This window comes from Rhipicephalus microplus, chromosome 5 (assembly GCF_043290135.1).
Source record: "Rhipicephalus microplus isolate Deutch F79 chromosome 5, USDA_Rmic, whole genome shotgun sequence".
Lineage (NCBI taxonomy): Eukaryota > Metazoa > Arthropoda > Arachnida > Ixodida > Ixodidae > Rhipicephalus > Rhipicephalus microplus.
This window is the reverse complement of record NC_134704.1, coordinates 221,331,347-221,350,058: the sequence shown is the minus strand read 5'-3', so window position 1 is coordinate 221,350,058 and position 18,712 is coordinate 221,331,347. Positions and strand designations below refer to the sequence as shown.

The 18,712-nt window shown below is 46.4% G+C and overlaps 1 protein-coding gene across 6 annotated transcripts in view; it reads right to left on the bottom strand.

The window, feature by feature from the left end:
* The window catches only part of LOC119173504 (uncharacterized), a 91,819-nt gene that overhangs the window by 58,333 nt on the left and 14,774 nt on the right, over positions 1 to 18,712 (bottom strand). For all 6 annotated transcript variants that reach the window (XR_012895613.1, XR_012895614.1, XM_037424300.2 and 3 more), the window contains exons 3-4: positions 4,039 to 4,247; positions 581 to 710 (exon numbers count right to left, since the gene is read on the bottom strand). Coding sequence is in view for 4 of the 6 variants with exons in the window: in XM_037424300.2 (XP_037280197.2) it covers positions 581 to 710; positions 4,039 to 4,247 (339 nt within the window). In the remaining 2 variants the exon portion in view is untranslated. The remainder of the gene's footprint in view (positions 1 to 580; positions 711 to 4,038; positions 4,248 to 18,712) is intronic.

The following is an 18,712-nucleotide window of genomic DNA, read 5'->3' as shown; positions in this document are numbered from 1 at the left end:
ATTCAGGCACATAACTAAAAGCACACAAAGAGCTTGATCCGCTTAGAACAAAGTGGTGAGCAAAGGTGTTGGCAAGCTGTGGCTATCTTTTTGCATATTTATGACAAATCAGCTGTGGCTATCTTTTTGCACATTTATGACAAATCAATGCCGCAGACAAAATATTCCCACACGGGCACAGAACAGGCCAAAGTAGCAAAGCCACGACTGATGACCAAGCAAGTGCTGAGTGCTCCCAGGTCTTTACTGTGGAGAAAACTAGAGCTGTGAAACTCGATGGGGGACCAAGCTCAAACTGTTAATGTCAGTTGTAATCCCGTTGCTGGTGTCCCTGCGATACAATCCACATAAAAATAAAGTCTTCCTGGCACTTAAAAGCGGCCATAAGAAGACTGGTCACATTTGAGACTTGCCTGAAGCACCAGGCAATACAATCAAAGCTATGGTGAGCGGTGCTATAATGGTGAAGCAATACACAAATAAAAATAAGAAAAACATTGGTGTGCCTACTCTTCTTTGCCTATGTTTTAAAAAACAACAGTGGTATGCCACAGGTAAACACGTAAACAGAAAAGCCCACCTTGGTAGATTTAGACTCCTCGTCCCAGGAACCCCATTCACCCCCACTGGATTGTCGGCCACTCTTTGTGTGAGGAGGTTCACTCGGCCGCTGTGGCCCCTTGCCATCGTTATGACTGCGGTTGCCTGCGCTGTAAATGCAAGTGCAACCGTCAAACTGTTAGATGCGGTATGAACACCGAAAAATGGCAAATGGGACAAACAGCACTCGACGCTTCACTTCAACCTCACTATAACAAACTTCAATAGAATAAAATTCTTGACATAAAGTACCTTACTTTGCAGAACTTTGTAACCAAAGAACACCATGTGTTTTGAACTTCAATATAATGAAATGTGTTTACCAATACTACAAAAACCTCAACAAAAGACCTTTGTCACACCAGCACTGCAGGACCAACCAACTATACGTAGAAACTTTTTGCTGAGGCTCGGGGTGATACGGTTGAGTTGCACATGGCTTTTGCAAATGCATTTTATGTTATAAAGAGCAGCCAACAATGCAGAGCACCTGCTTTTCAGCAGGGGCTTCAGGGAAAACTCTGCGCTCTCGTCACCTTCAGGGCAGCAGAGTGATCTTGCGGCAGACTTACACCGTGTGGGAAGCCACCCGACATGAGAGCCCCATATGGTGGTTTGAGGAGAAGCTCAAAGAGCCACAAAGAAGGCAGGGAGCTGAATGCAACAAGGTGGCATGGTCTGAGCTCAGGAAATATATGCCCTGCCGATGAATTTGGAAGCGATCCCGATTGCCAAGAAAAAAGATGTTTTCAGATCCCCAACTTTGGAGTGAGCTATTCTAGCCTCCTAAAAAAAGCACCACAGTTTCAAAGACTGGCCTGTATAAACACAGTCCCATCAGATGTGCACTTTTCCATTTACAGCTCCTCCTGCGCCCTACACTAAGAACATAACGCGGACATAAAGAGACGGCTACTCTCTCCACTGAGCAGTGTGTCGTCATGCAGCCTGTGCTCTTTGGTTTTTAGTAGCAGTATTTACTAGAGGCATGCAAATAGTAAATGTTAGAACCAAATAGAATATGAATCCAACTAAGATGACACCAAATCGAATAACAACAATTAAATGCTATTATTCGAATAGTTTTCAAACAGTAGGACAACAATTTTCAAGGAGAGCTTTAGAGGGACTGTCTACCACCCAGAGAAATGATCTGATTGTGATGCACATGAGAAGATCATTCATCACATTGGCGGTAACGAGCATGCTTTTGTCCCATACTGCTGCAATTTCGAAATAAAATTCATAGCACGGCCGCTAGATAAAAAACAAGGTGCGGCCTGTTGCGTCACGTTGCCATCAATGGGCAAGCGGGAGTGGGCAGAGTTGACAGTTTCGGCCGCTTTTTTTTTTTTGGGGGGGGGGGGGGCGATAACGCTACACCTGTCGAAGCGAATGGCACTTCGTGTGTCAATGTGGTTGCGTTAGGATTTGTGCATGTCCATGTGCTTTCTTACAATTTCTTTGTGTGCGATCGTCTATAGGAGGTAGCTCACCTCATGTTTCCTGCGATCGTGTACGATTCTTTGTTGTGTGCGTCTGTGGCAGATGGTTTTTCAGTGGTGTGACGCCGCGAAGCTGCTGTGCGCCACTGAGCAGCCTAAGCGTGAAAAAAAAAGACGCTACTTTGAAGTACAACGTATTCCCCTGCGATCTACAATGTCTAGAAGAGTATCGGGATGCGTATTATTCGTAGTAAAGCACATACTTTTGTCAGAAACGAGCACTGAATCAGACGCGTGTCGCCCCCAAACGACTGCATCAAATCATTGTGCCAAGTGTTTCTTCTATGAACGCACGTAATGTAATAAGAAAACAAGCATCAAAATGCACCCAGGGCATGCCCTTACGCTCTACACACGCGACAGCCAACAAGCACAGATCAGGAGAAATCTAGACATCGAAGCGGGGCCTTTTTTGGAGGCCACCGTTTTCACAGACGAACCAGTGAGATGAAACCCTTTCCCCTGGCTGCTGCCCTGGCACGTACGTGCCACGCAAGAAGGTTTGGCGCTAGACGCAGTACAATTATTTGGAATGTTTGCAAATCAGGAAGGATCCAAACAAGAGGTGTCGGAGGGTAGGGCAAGCGGTGAACTCGGGCAGTAAGTTGTGATATTTGAGCGTGTGAGTTAGTCCTGTATAGTCCGATTCAATCGATGTTGAAGAATCGAGTTATGACACCGCTGGAGTCCTTTGTTGAAGAACGTCGGCAGGACGACAACCAGTGCTGGAGTTCATTTCAGTGTTTCCTTGAAGATAAATATTCGTATTCGAGACATGTTCGAAGAATTGTTGAGTACGCGTGTGTGGTGAATATTTGATGCCGCTAAGTGTTTTTGCGCACTTTATAATGCGTGCGATTGCATTTGTAGTGCGCCAAGTTTGTTTCCGTTGTTTTAAATGCCTTCTAAGTGATTTTGTGAGTTGTAAATGGTACCTGCCAAGTGTGCAAGTTTGTATGATGCCTTTACTGATAATACATATTTTCTTTGTGTCGTAACCTATTAGTTTTTATTTAGGTCTTTGCACCACCACCGGCGTTGTTGATGCACTAAAAGAACCTACAGTTAAATTGTTTGTGCTTTTGCCGTGTGTTTCGGTGGGCCAATGCGTTAGCCCTTGGAATCTGCCTGGCGATTGCTTTCCCCATGAATGGAATCAGTGACCCTTTTCATTTTAGGCGAGTCCAATGGGCAGCGTTCATGGAGAGTATTGAGGCCTATACTCTACGAATGATCAGCCCTCCTAGGGCAAAGTGTTCACATATGTGGTGTAATAGGTACTCCTAATAGCGATTCAGAATTAAACCTGTGATGTGCAGCTACGAAACACATTATTTACGGCCTACTGTCCCGTGTAGAAATTCTCATGAAAGCGTTTCTCCTGGAAGTAGTGGTGGCGCCAGAGTGGGCGCGAGGTGAACTAAGCCCAACTCACCGCTTCAGCTGGACGCATTAGGCCGCACCCTTTTTTTCATCCAGCGGCCGTGTATACAGTTTTATGCTAGAAATACTCTTCTTGAAATTCAGAAAATGAGAAACATTTTACAGATCTGAAAATTTAGCTATCTTGCACACAATCTAATAACAGTTACAAAAAATTTCTACAGGGCAACACGAATTTAAAATCAGCATCACACGTCCTAAACAGGTTAAACATGCTGTTTTTGTTTCTTAAATGGTTATGACCCATGCAGCAGAAAATTACTGTGCTGATAGCTATGCTCTTTGGCGGAGGAAGCTTCTACTGAAGAAGAAAAAGTCAGACATATTTGTCCCAATTTCACGAAGGGTTAAGGCCCAGTTAAGGCAGTAATTTCATGCTCTGGGTGCAGCCTAATTCAGTTATTTGTACACAGGAGAGCATGGTACAGCAACTCCAGTCACGCTAAACAGGTGACCATGGAAGCAGTAAAATCGGAGTATTTTAACTGACCGTAGCTTTGTGGTGGTTGAATCAGAGGAGAAATCCCGGGAAGCCTTCCGCTTGCTGCGACTGTCAGCGTGCTTCCGCAGAGCAGACAGGGCTCGTCCCGACCGGGTGTCCCGATACTTCCGCTGCGGCAGTGGCAGCACCGTCTTCTCATACAGCTGCACCAGTGCTTCTTTGTCTAGTTCCTCGAGCCGTGGGTGTTTCACGTACCGCTGTGGGTAAATACAAGCAGGACCCTTTGCAGAGCCATTTAGGCAAGCCAGCCATGCTTTCCTGAGTATACTTTTGAGCTATTTTACTTATAGATGTTATTCTTGCTGGCCCATTAAAGAGTGTATTAGCTACTTCCCTAAAGCCTAGAAATGCTCAGTTAAAAAAAAAACACACCAACAAGACTGAAAAAAAAACCCCCCAGCCTATGAATGTAACAACTTGTTTCATACAATGCCGCAGCAAGAAGCAGATGGGCTTCCTTATTGCTGGATCAATCAGACAAGTAGCATTATTCACCATAAAAAGCCGAGCTAAAATAGCAACACTAAAGCTTCTATTCCAATGTATGAATGGAGACATTAAGATTAATAAAACCAAGTTCATCTCATTAAACAATACAAGACCAACAAGACAGAAACACTCCCAAACATTAGCTGAATGCTCAACCAACACATTTTCTTTTTTCTTTGTGCATTTTCTTTGTGCAACAAGAGAATGGAATGAAGTAGATAAATCGATCACTAATACAAAGTCCGTAAACACATTTGTGACATCATTACAAAACTCTCTCATGATCATGTAATTGCAATAACCTTTTTATTTGTTATTTTTGTACTTTTTATATTGCAAACTTGCTGCTGTAGTATTCTCAATGCGTGTACGCCAGACAAGCATCACACTACTTTTTTCCTTATGCTTACGCGTATACCTACGATGTCCTTTTGCTTATGATGTGATGTACTTTAATTTTCATTACTTGAGCCATACTGGTGCGCTGCAGACATTATTTGGAGGATATGCAGAGTGCCTAGTACTAAGAAGCTAACAATGTACTACGTATTTTTGTTGTTGTTTCTTTAAGACTATTGTATGTGACACTGTGTTCCTCCTGCAATAATCCTGAATGGGATTGGCAGTATTGTAAAATAAATAAATAAATAAACCAGAGGTGTCAGGAGTGAGGTCGTTCATCTCTCATGCAAGAGCAGTATGTGGCTTTCTGGGAAACAAGAACTTGCTAAAGGTTGAACTTGGTTTCCTCATTCAAAAAGTTAGCTCGGAAAGATAGAATGCCTGACACACGGTGTAAAATACAAACGCTTTAGGTGGGGACACTTCTCGGCTTTCTTATGAGATGCAATCGACCAGATAAAATAACAAAGACACGCGTCCGTCGAACCATGGCCCGCAGCGCACCTATTGGCCAGCCAGCACAACTTGAAAAAAAAAAAATAATAAATTTTCAATGCTTTATTGCTATAGTAACCGGTGAGGCTGGCAGCAACGCCTGCGTTCCAAAAGCGTCGCGATTTTCTCTCGCAATAAACAAGTCATTCGGCTGCTTCAGTCTCTAGCAGCCTTTGGCTCGTTTTATGAATAGGTGGCATTTCATCATTCCCGTTAGCGAAATGAACTTGTGATGTGGTGAGCAGCCATGAATGAAACCTGCTGAAAGAAGACATTCACACAGTGAGTGAATATGGAAAGAAAAAGCTTAGTTAGTGGTTGCGGGTCAGGTTACTCTACGCGCCAACAAAATGTAATATTATCCAATGTTCCTTCTGATCCCGAACACCAGAAAGCATAGACTCAAGCAGTTTCCAGGAAGGACAGTCCACTCAGCCCAAAAGATACAGTCTGCGGCGAACATTTCACAGATGAAACGATTCATCATAAATGTGAATGAATCATTTCCGTAGCACAAACATTTCTTTTAAGTTTATACAACACAATGACGTGTTCCAATAAATAGCGATTTTTGCAATTACATAGGCACTGAGCTTTTTTTTTTTCCATATTATGTTGTGCATTCACTGCTTTTTGTGAGCAAGTTTTTAGCGGCATTCCTAAAAAAGTCCGGTGATTGTTCAATGCAAAAAAAAAAAAACTGTAATCCTCTTTTCGTGCACGATAAGAAGGAATTAAAATCAGCGAGAAGATAGGTGTAGGGGTCCGGTAAACTTGTCTCCCAGCAGGTAATCACACGGTCCTGAACTTTTCGCCATGAAAACAAAATTTGGTGCAACACCGGAGGTATCTATGTAATGCATGCAACAAATAGGTCAAGGTATCGAAGTGGTCGGTTCTCCTTTTACGAGCAGTCACGCGGTCTTATTCAAGTTCTGCTTTGCTCGTCATCGAAAGAATGTGCATCCCCCATGCTCTTTGCGCGCTTCGGAGATCCAGCTTGCGGATACAAGCGCCCCACCTACCATGAACAAGTGCATAAAAATTAGCCTATTTTAATAATAAACTGCTTGATACAAAATTTTAGAAAGCATGTCAGTTATGTGCGTATCTGTCTCGCCCCAAGCAGTATTAAGTTCAGAGGACGTACGAGAACCACTTCCAATATCGGCATGCGCTCCATAGAGAGGCATCTATCTAGACCGTGCTCTCCACGTGACTCAAGCTCCTGGCATGCTTGCAGATAATAGTAATCAATTTTCACTCTTTGGCATGAACAACATTCCTGCGCCACTGAATTCAAATTTCTCATTAATGACCGGTTGTTATAGCAACACCTCTTTCTGTCTAGAGGTTCCGTCTATTTACCGGTAGGCATTCTGCCGGCAGCGGTTCGACAGACGCGCGTCGCTCTTACTTTATCTGGTCGATCGAATCTCACGAGTGTCCCCCCTAAAGTGTATCTTACACCATGGCCCAACACAAGAAATGTGCTGTTTAATTGTCTTCTTTATTTTGTTAGCTAGTTCTCGTACAAAACAGGTGGGATGGAAAGAAACAAGAACAACGCGGTGTGCTTTTTTTATCACGTTCTGACCATGATGGCAGTGAAAACATGCTAGACGGTTCTACATTGTGTCATGGATGACTCTAGTGTTTTTTTGTCAAAATTCAGGCGACAACTGGTTACATTAAATGTAGACGCTGCAAGCCTGCACCTGTTTTCACATCCACAGTTGAATTACGCATTTATTTTACAAGATGACAAGCTTTGCACCAGCATGGCAGCAGGCACGTGAGCTCTTTTCACCAAGAAAGAAGGAGCCATCTTTAGGTTCTGGCTCTATGTGGATGCTAATAAACATCTGTGTGAGTTCTTAAGTTTTTTCTGGCTGTTTATGCCATACATATTATATTCATTGCAGAAACGGTGGAGGTGACAGCCGGGGAGCTACTGACAAGAGACATTGCTGGTAGCTACCAAGTGGAACAACAGAATGAACTACGTAAGCGGACAGTTCACCTCACCGTCATAGACAAGCTAAAGTCGAACAGGACCCGCCCAGAATACCGAGCTAATTCAGCAGACAAGTGTGCTACTTGAAAACGACGATGTGATTTACGAGAAGTTCAAGAACAATAATAAAGCGCTGGCAAAGATTGTTGAGCAGAAAGATGAGGCATTCCAGACAGAGTATGCCACCGTAATTGAAAACGAGGACCTGGATATTAACTGTGCTCTAAAGCAAACGCCAAACGCGTAACGAAGCATCTGCGGTGTCACCACCATAATGAAGTTTGTGACCTGCCGAAAAGCCACTGGTCGAGTTACCGAAGCTGACAATTCCTTAACAGGTGACTTGTGCAACTAGAACGAGTCTTGGGAGCAATTCAATCAGGTCATCAGCCGGAGTGGAAATCTTGCATCGACTGAGAAATTCAACTGTGTCGAGCTTTTCTTGAAAGGTGACACGTTGGCAGCTACAGCGGGGCTTTCCTACCACCAAAGCATGTGATGAAGACGCATTGGTCATGCTGAAGAGATGTTTGGGAGACAAAAAGTACTTGGAGCAGGAGTATTTCTCAAGGCTTCGAAGGCTTAGTTTAGTTTGTCCTTCCAAAGAAGTGACCAAACTGAGCAAGTTGTGTGACGACGAGCTGAATTAGAGTGGAAGCGCTTGTTGTCCTCATTGATGCCATGCGACGTTTTGCTGGGGACACTATACCCACTGTGCACCTTGGTTTCGCTTCCTTGTGCTTTCTTGTTACATAGCATCTTTACTGTGCACAATAGTGCACCGTATTGTTATGATTTTTTGATGTCTATGCCAGTGTTGTTTGTATGCCCACTTTTTTCATGGCTTAAAGTATCCTTTAATAAATAAAAATAAATGGCACCAGAACACCATTTAAGACACATGCATTGCAGGTAGAAGGGGAAAAAAATGTTAACCCTAATAGAACCTGTCTTGCGGTTAAGGCCCGTGTGCTCAGATTTGGGTGCACGTTAAAGAACCCCAGGTGGTCAAAATTTCCGGAGCCCTCCACTACGGCGTCTCTCATAATCATATGGTGGTTTTGGGACGTTAAACCCCACAAATCAATCATGTCTTGCGGTTAAGGAGTTGGAAAAAGAGTGCACCAAATGATATGCATAACTATGGCAGCTGATCGTGTAGAGGATAAGCACTCTCTCAGTGACATACCTATCAGTGTGGGTGTGTAATTACTAGAGACCGGATTATAGGCAAATGCCTATTTTGTTCCTTGCATTCCTATCGTGGCATTTTGATATATGAGCATGAATTAGGGGTTAAAGAGGGCTTTTATAGTGTTTTAATAGTGCCTATAAATGCCTATTTCAGGGGTTCGTGGCTAAATGCCTATAAGTGCCTCTAAATGTTTCTTTTAAGAAATCAGTGCCTAAATGAGCACTATCTAGGCCCAAATTTTGTTTTGGAGCGCGGTTTGAAACTGTTATTCATGTAAAGGCAACATTGATAATTCCAAGCACTATGAGGTTCAACAAAGTCCTCTAGATCTAGCAACTTCTGCAAAACAACCGCGAATCGCAGTGAAAAGACGCTTGCTGGCCACCATACGTGAACGATCAGAGGAGGAGCATGAGGAGTGCAAAATGCTCTATTTCTCAGCTCTAAATGGAAGCAGCATCTGTAGGGGATCGAGGAGAGAGAATTAAAGACAGGAATATGAGTGGCGTCTGTGGCTGAGGCCATCATCTACAGAGAGCTGCTCAGTGTCTTGAAGGAACTGATGAACAGCAGCTTTTTCTGTGCAGTCGCTAGTATAGGCGCAGAACGAATTAAAAACCATATAGGGCCACTCATGGAATGCTCATGTTGATTCAGTGGTGATGTAGGCCGCTAAATCATTATACTTGATACAGCGAAGTCTGATAGAGACACCAGCATGTTTACAATCAACGGTGTATTAAGCATACATCCACCCTATGCTTGAATACGCTTGTGTCGTACGAGATCCCCTGGCATATGTCTTTAAGTGACAAACAAACAAATACAGAACAGGGCTGCAAGGTTTGTCCTAAACCATTACTTAAAAAAATGACAGGTGTACCAATAGGAATATTGAGCTTGGATGGGAAGTGCTATCATTGTGCCGGATCAAACTGGGGTTAAAGTTCTTATGTCTAGCATTTCATGATAAAACTCTCATTCAAAAATGATTGTACCTAAACAGTTCTCTTCGCACAATGGTAATTATTTTCAGATTTTAGAATATTGTATCAGATCTAACTTTTATATTATTTGTTTTTTGTTAGTTTCATGACTGAATGAAATGACTTTTAAAGAGAACAAGTGTGCTGTATCAGTGAAGGCGTGTTCTCTTTGACATTGTAACCCACCTTCTGCAGCACCTTCAGATAAAAGATGTGATGAGCACGCGGCTTTTGTTTCGTTTGTAATTTACTTCTTTAAGGACCCCTCTGTCAGTGACATGAGAAGTGACAGTTAGACACTAGTTCTTGTGTGCCCAATAAAAAGCGTTCTACCACGGTGATTTTCCAAATTGGTTCGCTACGAGCCGCAAAACCATGATGCGAAGAGACAAGCTTGAATCCCTTGCCTCGCACCTCATGCAGCCATCACGAGCCTCATTCCTTCCCTGCTCTCTTTGGTATCGGGAATGGGGGATAACATCATGCATACGCACCAAGAACATGATGCGCAAGCAAGGCCACGTGTGCACCACGTGCCCCAACCTATTCATACTCGTACGTCATCGATGTTGTCATTTCGACATTCTCTGTAGTGTATTACCCATTTATGTATGATGGATCAGTTGGTGGGTGTACTTTTGGAGAGGCTGGGATGGATCATGTATCGTAACAGTGATACACGACGTCGCTCTGCTGAAACTGTGGTCAGAGACGACGCACCAAATGCAAGTTGATTGATATGATTGATATGTGGGGTTTAACGTCCCAAAACCACTATATGATTATGAGAGACGCCGTAGTGGAGGGCTTCGGAAATTTAGACCACCTGGGGTTCTTTCACGTGCACCCACCAAATGCAAGTTAAGCTTCGTCAGGGTTGGCGAAGACACGATGCAGGAACGACGAGAAGACGAATGCAAGAGAAATGAGACATAATAGCAGAAGCAGTAGTGGTAGTTTGTGCAGTTTACGTGATAAAACCACGATATTGCTACGTGCCAGTGCATGGAGCTGAAGAAGAAAAAGCAGTTAGACTGGCGCGAGCTAATCTGTGTGGCTGGCGCTGCTCACCTAACCAGCTGTAAATACATCGGTGACTACCCCTCTGGGTCAGTCTCCTTTCCGTAACATATTTGGTGGAGGTGCGGGGTAGATGGTCGGCGGGGCTGTGGAGAACGAGACTGGCGACGTTGGGGGGATGGAGAGCGGGAGTAGCGGTGTTCAGAAGCAGGTTCCTGGGCAAAATGGTCGCGGCTGGTCTCATGGCGATAGGCAGGACGGGCATAGAAGGGACGAGAGGATGGTTGTGCAGGAGGACACCAGCGACTTCTGCAATGGCGAGAAATGTGCCCGATTCTGTGACACGAGAAGCATATCGGCTTGTCATCATGTGTTCGCCATGCGGACGGGTTACGAAACGTTGAGAGAGAGCCGGTCGGGAAGGGACGTGCAGGCGTGTATCGGAGCTGGTAGTCGGTGCGGGGAGGCGGTGAGATAGAGTGAATTCCCAAGCTGGCGATTTCCTGCCGGACGACTGCTTGAATGAGAGGCAACGTAATTGGCGGAGAGGGGTCAGGGGACTTTGGTCCCACATTAGCTGGAGCAGTCGCTTCAAGCTCCCGCCTGACGATTCGCGTCAAGTTGTCACAGGTGACCGGTGGATGATATGTGCCGAGACACGAGGACGTCGCAGTGGTGTTCGGGAGGCGCTGGAACTGATGGGAGATGCGTCTGCTTTTAGCTTGTTGGAACCGGCGGCATTCTTGAATGATCGCATCAACAGATGACACATTGTTGAATACCAACAAGTTGAACGCATCGTCGGCGATACCCTTTAGGATATGCGCAACTTTTTCAGGTTGAGACATATTTTCGTCAGCTTGGCGGCATAGTGAAAGGACAGCCTGAATATAACCGATGTAGGGCTCCGTGGAAGATTGTGCACGAGTCGACAACTCCTTTTTCGCAGCTTCACGACGACCAGAGATGTTGCCAAAGAGCTCACGTATCTTTGCCTTGAAGCTGTCCCAGCTTGTTATGTCATGCTCGTGGTTATCAAACCAAACACGAGGGGTTCCTTCGAGATAAAAGATGACGTTTGCGAGCATAAGAGTGGGATTCCACCTGTAAGTGGCGCTGACGCGTTCGTAGAGGCGTAGCCACTGGTCGACGTCGGAACCCTCGCTGCCCGAGAACACGCCGGGGTCTTTGAGGGCGGGAAGCGTCACGAAAGTTGTTGCGGGCGCTGGGTTGACAGGTCGGGCAGAAGGGGGAGCGACCGGAGAGAATGTAGCCGAGTTTTGAGTGGTCATGTTGTAAGCCGCGAGGAAGCGTCTGCTTCGGAGTTCCGTGGCGAGGACGGGGATCGCACAACTCCACCAAACATGGCCATGATTGCGTTATTGCATATGCCAGGCGCCTCTTATCCGCCCCTAAACGTAACTATTCGATAACAGAGCGTGAGTGCTTGGCTCTTGTATGGGCGGTGGCGAAATTTCGACCTTATTTATACGGACGCCCATTTTCGGAAGTTACCGACCACCACGCACTCTGCTGGCTCAACTCTCTGAAAGATCCATCAGGCCGCTTTGGTCGCTGGGCTTTGCGCCTGCAAGAGTTTTCCTATTCGGTGGTCTACAAATCTGGAAACCCACACCACGATGCCGATTGCCTCTCCCGGTACCCTGTCGACGATCCTGAGGACACTGACGAGCCCACGGAGAACTCTATCTTGTCAGTGTCCGACTTCCTTAATATTGGGGAAGAACAGAAGCGTGATCCAGAGCTGTTTGACATCATCAGCCATATGGAATCTTCCACAAATGATGCTTCCGTCCACTACTCTGTTATTCAAAAGGGTGTGCTATACCGTCACAATTTCCGACCAGACGGGCCCGACCTTCTCATTGTTGTGCCTAAGCATTTGCGCCGCTGTGTTCTCACCGAACTTCACGACGCTCCCACGGCTGGACACCTTGGCGTATCCCGCATGTAGGAGCGCGTCCGGCGCAGTTTTTTCTGGCCAGGCCTTGCTCGATCGGTACGCTGATACGTTGCGACGTGTGACCTATGCCAACGTCGTAAGACACCGTCGCTGCTACCCGCTGGCCATCTTCAACCAATTGACATACCCGCGGAACCATTTTACCGTGTTGGGTTAGACCTGCTTGGTCCTTTTCCCACATCAACATTGGGAAACAAATGAATAGCCGTTATTACAGACTACGCTACACGCTACGCTATTACGCGAGCTCTACCGACCAGCTGTGCAACCGACGTTGCTGACTTATACTTATGGGACGTTATATTGATTCACGGTGCTCCAAGACAGCTTCTCACAGACCGTGGCCGTGCATTTCTATCCCGAGTCATCGCCGACATTCTGCGTTCCTGTTCCACGCAACACCCACTGACAACCGCTTACCACCCTCAAACAAACGGCCTCACGGAACTATTTAACCGCACTTTAACAAACATGCTCGCTATGTACGTGTCGCCCGACCACCGAGACTGGGACCTTGCCTTACCCTGCGCAACTTTCGCGTATAATTCATCCCGTCACGACACAGCGGGCTTTTCGCCGTTCTACTTATTGTACGGAAGAGAGCCAACTTTACCACTGGACACGGTCATCTCAGCTCACATCTCGTCCATCAGCGAGTATGCCCGCGACGCAATTGCGCGAGCCGATCATGCCCGTCAGCTCGCTCGCGCTCGGCTGATGGCGTAGCAAACCAACCAATGCCGTCGGTATGATGCGGAACATAGAGACGTACATTTCACTCCCGGTACCCTCGTTTTACTCTGGTCCTCTCATCGTCGGCTGGGCATATTCAAAAAACTTCTGTCTCACTACACGGGACCCTACCGTATATTGCGTCAAGTAACACCTGTCACCTACGAGATCAGCCCCATCTGTCCATCATCATCTACTATGCGGCCCAGTGATATCGTACATGTCTCGCGGATCAAGCCCTACAATAATGCTTCAGATAACGACCTTTAAAGCACCGGGACGGTGCCTCCACCGTCGGGGGTCATGCTACGTGCCAGTGCATGGAGCTGAAGAAGAAAAAGCAGATAGACTGGCGCGAGCTAATCTGTGTGGCTGGCGCTGCTCGCCTAACCGGCTGTAAACACATCGGTGACTACCCCTCTGAGTCAGTCTTTTTCCCGTAACAATATGATTATGAGGGATGTTGGAGTGGAGGTCTCCAATACTTCTGACCATCTGGCATTTTTCAATGTGCACTGACATCGCGCAGTACTCCCGCATCTATCTTTTCACCTCTATCTTAGACGCGACAGCCGCGGCTGGCATAGAACCCACGACATTTGCGTCAGCAGCGGAGCACTCTAGCCTCTGGTCCACCAAGGTAGACGCAAAATGAGGGCCGATCAGTGTAGAAAATTTCGCTGCCATTGAAAAAAAAAAAAATAAGACGAACAACCTGACATTTTGTTTAAGCATTTTTTCATTTTATTTTTCTCGACTTTCATTCATTGTACCTTTCTTGAAAGGACAACGCAAAGACGCAGGGAAATGAAAGACAGAGACAAAGAGTGGTGTCTTTCTTTTTCCTTTGTCTCTGTGCTTCCCTTTCAAAATGATATGACTCAGCTAGACCAAACCAAAATACTTTTCATTCATGCTACACAACAGAACACACAAATTGCACATGCCAACTAGAATAATTAGCATACAACCCTCTTAATGAGGTACCATTTAAAATGCAGGATGTAATCAGTAAATGGGACATTCATCGTCTCTTCTTTTTTAAATATAGCATTTAATTTTTTTTAGATATAGCATTTAACCAAGATCTGATAAAAAGTGTACAGTGAGCGACGTCAGAGCATGAATGTCAACGTAAAGAAGCGACGTAAAAGCAGGAACATTCCTTGTTGTACGTCACTCCATTCATCTTGGGCAGCACACCCACGACGAGGGCAAGTGGCATTCAGTAGAAATTTAGTGTTTTTCCGCGACACGTAACTTTCGAAATCCCAACAGGCATGATCTCGAATGCCCAGTGCATTCATTAAGCTTGTCAGCTCTAAATGCCCAAACCTAGTAAGGAGCCCTCTAAGGTGTTCACTGACAGTGGAGAAATTACGCGATTAGACTTGGCATCACTCTTTTCTGGGGTATCAGTGGTCTGGTTATTTGCTCCTGCGGTGCCCTTCCTAGTCAGGACAAAACCAAAGAGACCCAGGAGAGTGAAGATTGGATAGTGGACACTTGACTCACAATGAGGGACAATAAAACAAAATTCGTTAATCTGCGAATCGCGTGGGAAATGCCTGTTTAAGTTCAACCGTTGGTGCCTTTGTGCTACCTTAAACATTAAAATTTTTTTGCTTCTTGTCGTAGATACAAGTCACCAACGTCTCGTTTTAAAATATGTTATGTAAAATGAGATGAAATGGAACTATTTGCCAGTGTATTTACACCGATAAAATCAAAGCGAAGCACACAGAGCGAGCAAACCAGTCCTCTTCGTCGTCTTGTCCACAGAATGGTTCACCTTTCATGCGATAGCGATGTAGCATTACCCCCCCGGTTGTAATAGCACCGGCTGGGTGCACTTTATATGTGTTCTTCAGAAGGAGGGCGGTATGATTTCAACCTACTGACGTGGACTACGTCACTGGGGGTGTTTGCAGACAGGTTAGTCCCGAAGACTGGAATGACCTCATAGATAACATCCTTTACCCGTCATATGATACAGTAAGGTCCCTTGTACTGAGATAGCAACTTCTCTGACAATCCAACACTACGAATTGGGCACCAGAGAAGAACTAGAGAACCAGGTGAGAAGTCAACATCGTCATGCTTGCTGTTGTAACGAGCCTCCTGGGTTGCTTGTGAAGCCAAAAGCCTAGGGCGGGCAATCTGACGTGCGTGGTCGGCACGAGCGATAGCATCACGTGCGTATTCACTCGGCGGAGGTGTAGTAGTCTGTAGTAGGATGTACAGTGGTAAGGTCGGATTACTGTCATAGAGCATATAAAAAGGTGAAAAACCGCAGTATCATGACGAGATTAATTATAGGTGAACGTCACGTGAGGTAGCGCTAGATCGCAGCAGTCATGGTGGTCAGATGAGACATACATCGATAGCATGTCCGTGAGGGTGCGATTTAGGCGTTCGGTAAGGCCATTTGTTTGAGGATGGTAGGAAGTGGTCAGTTTGTGTTGCGTTGAAGAAGAGCGCAAAAGGTCGTCGAGTACGTGTGACAAAAATGCGCGTCCACGATAGGTGAGCAATTGCCGAGGAGCGCCATGGTGTAGAATTACATCGTGGAGCAAAAAGTCGGCAACGTCAGTAACAGTGCTGGTGGGGAGTGCTCTAGTGATGGCAAACCTGGTCGCATGGTCTATAGCAACGGCGACCCACACATCGTGGAGCAAAAAGTCGGCAACGTCAGTAGCAGTGCTGGTGGGGAGTGCTCTAGTGATGGCAAACCTGGTCGCATGGTCTATAGCAACGGCGACCCACTTGTTCCCAGAGATTCATTCAGGGAACGGTCCGAGGAGGTCTACACCAACACGGAAGAAAGGTTCGGTAGGGATGGAGATAGGGTGAAGTCCAGCAGGGGGTGCGGCAGGTCGTTTTCGACGTTGACATTTATCGCAGCAGGCCACGTAGCATCGAACGGACTGCGCAAGACCACGCCGAAAGAAGCGGCGCCGGACGTGGTCGTACGTGCAAGATATGCCCAAGTGGCCGGTAGTTGGTTAGTCGTGACGCTCATGCAGGACCGCTGAACAGAGATGGTTAGGCCCGACTAGAAGTAGCTCAGGGTCGTCTGGCTGGACGCTACGACGATACAGCGTGCCATTTAGGAGAACAAACATGCGGAGTGACACGTCGTTAGGGTCAGATTCTAGACGGACAATGAGTGACCGCAAGGAAGGATCGCGACACTGTTCACCACCAATCTGACGAAACCTAGACATGGACACGACGATGGGGCCAGGCTCGCCGACCGATTCATCTGGTTGGTCAACAAGGTAGCGGTTTTTGACAAACAAGCAATCGGCGTCCAGATGGAGGCGTCTAGACTTGTAGGCAACTTAGTAGGAGTACTCCTGAAGATGCAACGCCCAATGACTAAGTCGTCCAGAAGGGTCCTTCAGTGAAGAAAGCCAACAGAGGGCGTGATGATCTGTGACAACAAGGAACGGGCAGCCATACAAGTAAGGACGAAATTTCGAAACCGCTCAGACAAGGGCAAGGCATTCTCGTTCCGTTATAGAGTAGTTACGCTCAGAATTTGAAAGGAGACGACTTGCATATGCGATCACACGATCAGTGCCCCGCTGAGTTTGGGCCAAAACTGCGCCTATGCCGTGACTGCTAGCGTCTGTGCGTACTTCTGTGGGAGCATCTGGGTCAAAATGTGCAAGTATAGATGATGTCGTTAGAGCGGTGATTAGTCAAGAGAAAGGGATAGCTTGAAGAGGACCCCAACAAAACGGGATGTCGTGTTTGAGAAGGTCTGTGAGTGGGCGTGCGAGTGCCGCAAAGTCTTTCACGAACCTGCAAAAGTAAGAGCATAGGGCCACAAAACTGCGAACATCATGAATAGAGCGCGGAACAGGTACTTTTGCCGGGTCTGGTCGTACCTTGTAAGTGTCAACAGCAATTTGATGAAGACCGAAGCAGCACTTCGACGAATTCAGCTGGAGGCCGGCATGTCGGAATGTTGATAGAATGTTCGAAAGGCGTTCAAGGTGTGTGGCGAAGGTGGGTGAGAAGATTATCACGTCATCCAAGTCACAAGCATGTCGCCCATTTAAGTCCTCAAAGCAGCGTGTCCACCATTCTTTCGAAGGTTGCTGGGGCCTTGCAGAGACCAAACGGCATGACCTTGAATTGGTAAAGGCTGTCGGGGATAACGAATACAGTTTTCTCACGATCCATTTAGTCTACAGCAATTTGCCAGTAGCCAGACCAGAGGTCAAGAGATGAAAAAAAAAGTGGTGCCATGAAGACAGTCAAATGCGTCGTCAATACGTGGAAGAGAATACACGTTTTTCTTGGTTATTTTGTTGAGGTGGCGATAGTCAATACATAAATAGCAAGAGCCATCTTCATTGTTTACCAAGACCACTGGGGAGGCCCAAGGGCTTGACGATGGTTTGATGATGTCTTTCGATAGCATGTTGTCCACTTCCTTCTCAATCACTGCTCGTTCTGATGCGAACACGCAGTAAGGTCGACGGTAGATGGGCGCAGAGTCACCAGTGTTAATTCGGTGCTTGACAATATTAGCCTGGCCCAAGGGATGATCACAGATATAAAAAATATCACTGTAGGAGGCCAAAACGCAACAGAGAGCGTCGGCCTGATCAGGCGAAAGGTCTGGTCCAATCATGTTTCGAAAGATGGCTTCGGCAGAACCGGGTAACTGTGAGACCTCGGCTTGGTCCGGAATAGTTACAGCAACAATGTTTATGTCATCATCTCTTATGGCAGTGAGTTTAGCAAGCGACATCTGGTAGTGCAACACTTGAGGAATGAGGCCGAAATTTAGGAGCGGAAGAAACACACAGTTGTCCACTATGATGGCGATGGTATGCGGCACTGTAACACTGCGCGTCAGTCGTGCGTCTGTTATCGGTGTAACGATGTAGTCTCAGTCAGGAACTGGAGGAGTCAATGACAGACGTATGTCACAGCTCGATGCGGCAAGCGAAGCAAAGTGGTTGGACCCAAGCGGCTGACGAGCTTTTCACGGGCATCAGAGAGCAGGGAATGGTCGAGACTTAGCATGCCAGAAGAACAGTCAATTAAAGCCGAGTGTGCCGAAAGGAAATCAAGGCCTAGTATGAGGTCATGGGGGCAACGATTGAGAACGGCAAAAAAGGACTACGGCGTGACGACCAGCAACGTTGACACGAGCAGTGAACATTCCGACGACTTCTACAGCGCCGCCGTCGGCAACACGTATGGCTTGAGTCGTAGAGGGTGTCATGATCTTCTACAAACGGCGGCGTAGATGTGCGCTCATAACAGATAGGTGGGCGCCTATGTCAACAAGGGCAGTAACAGGAACATTGTTGACTTTT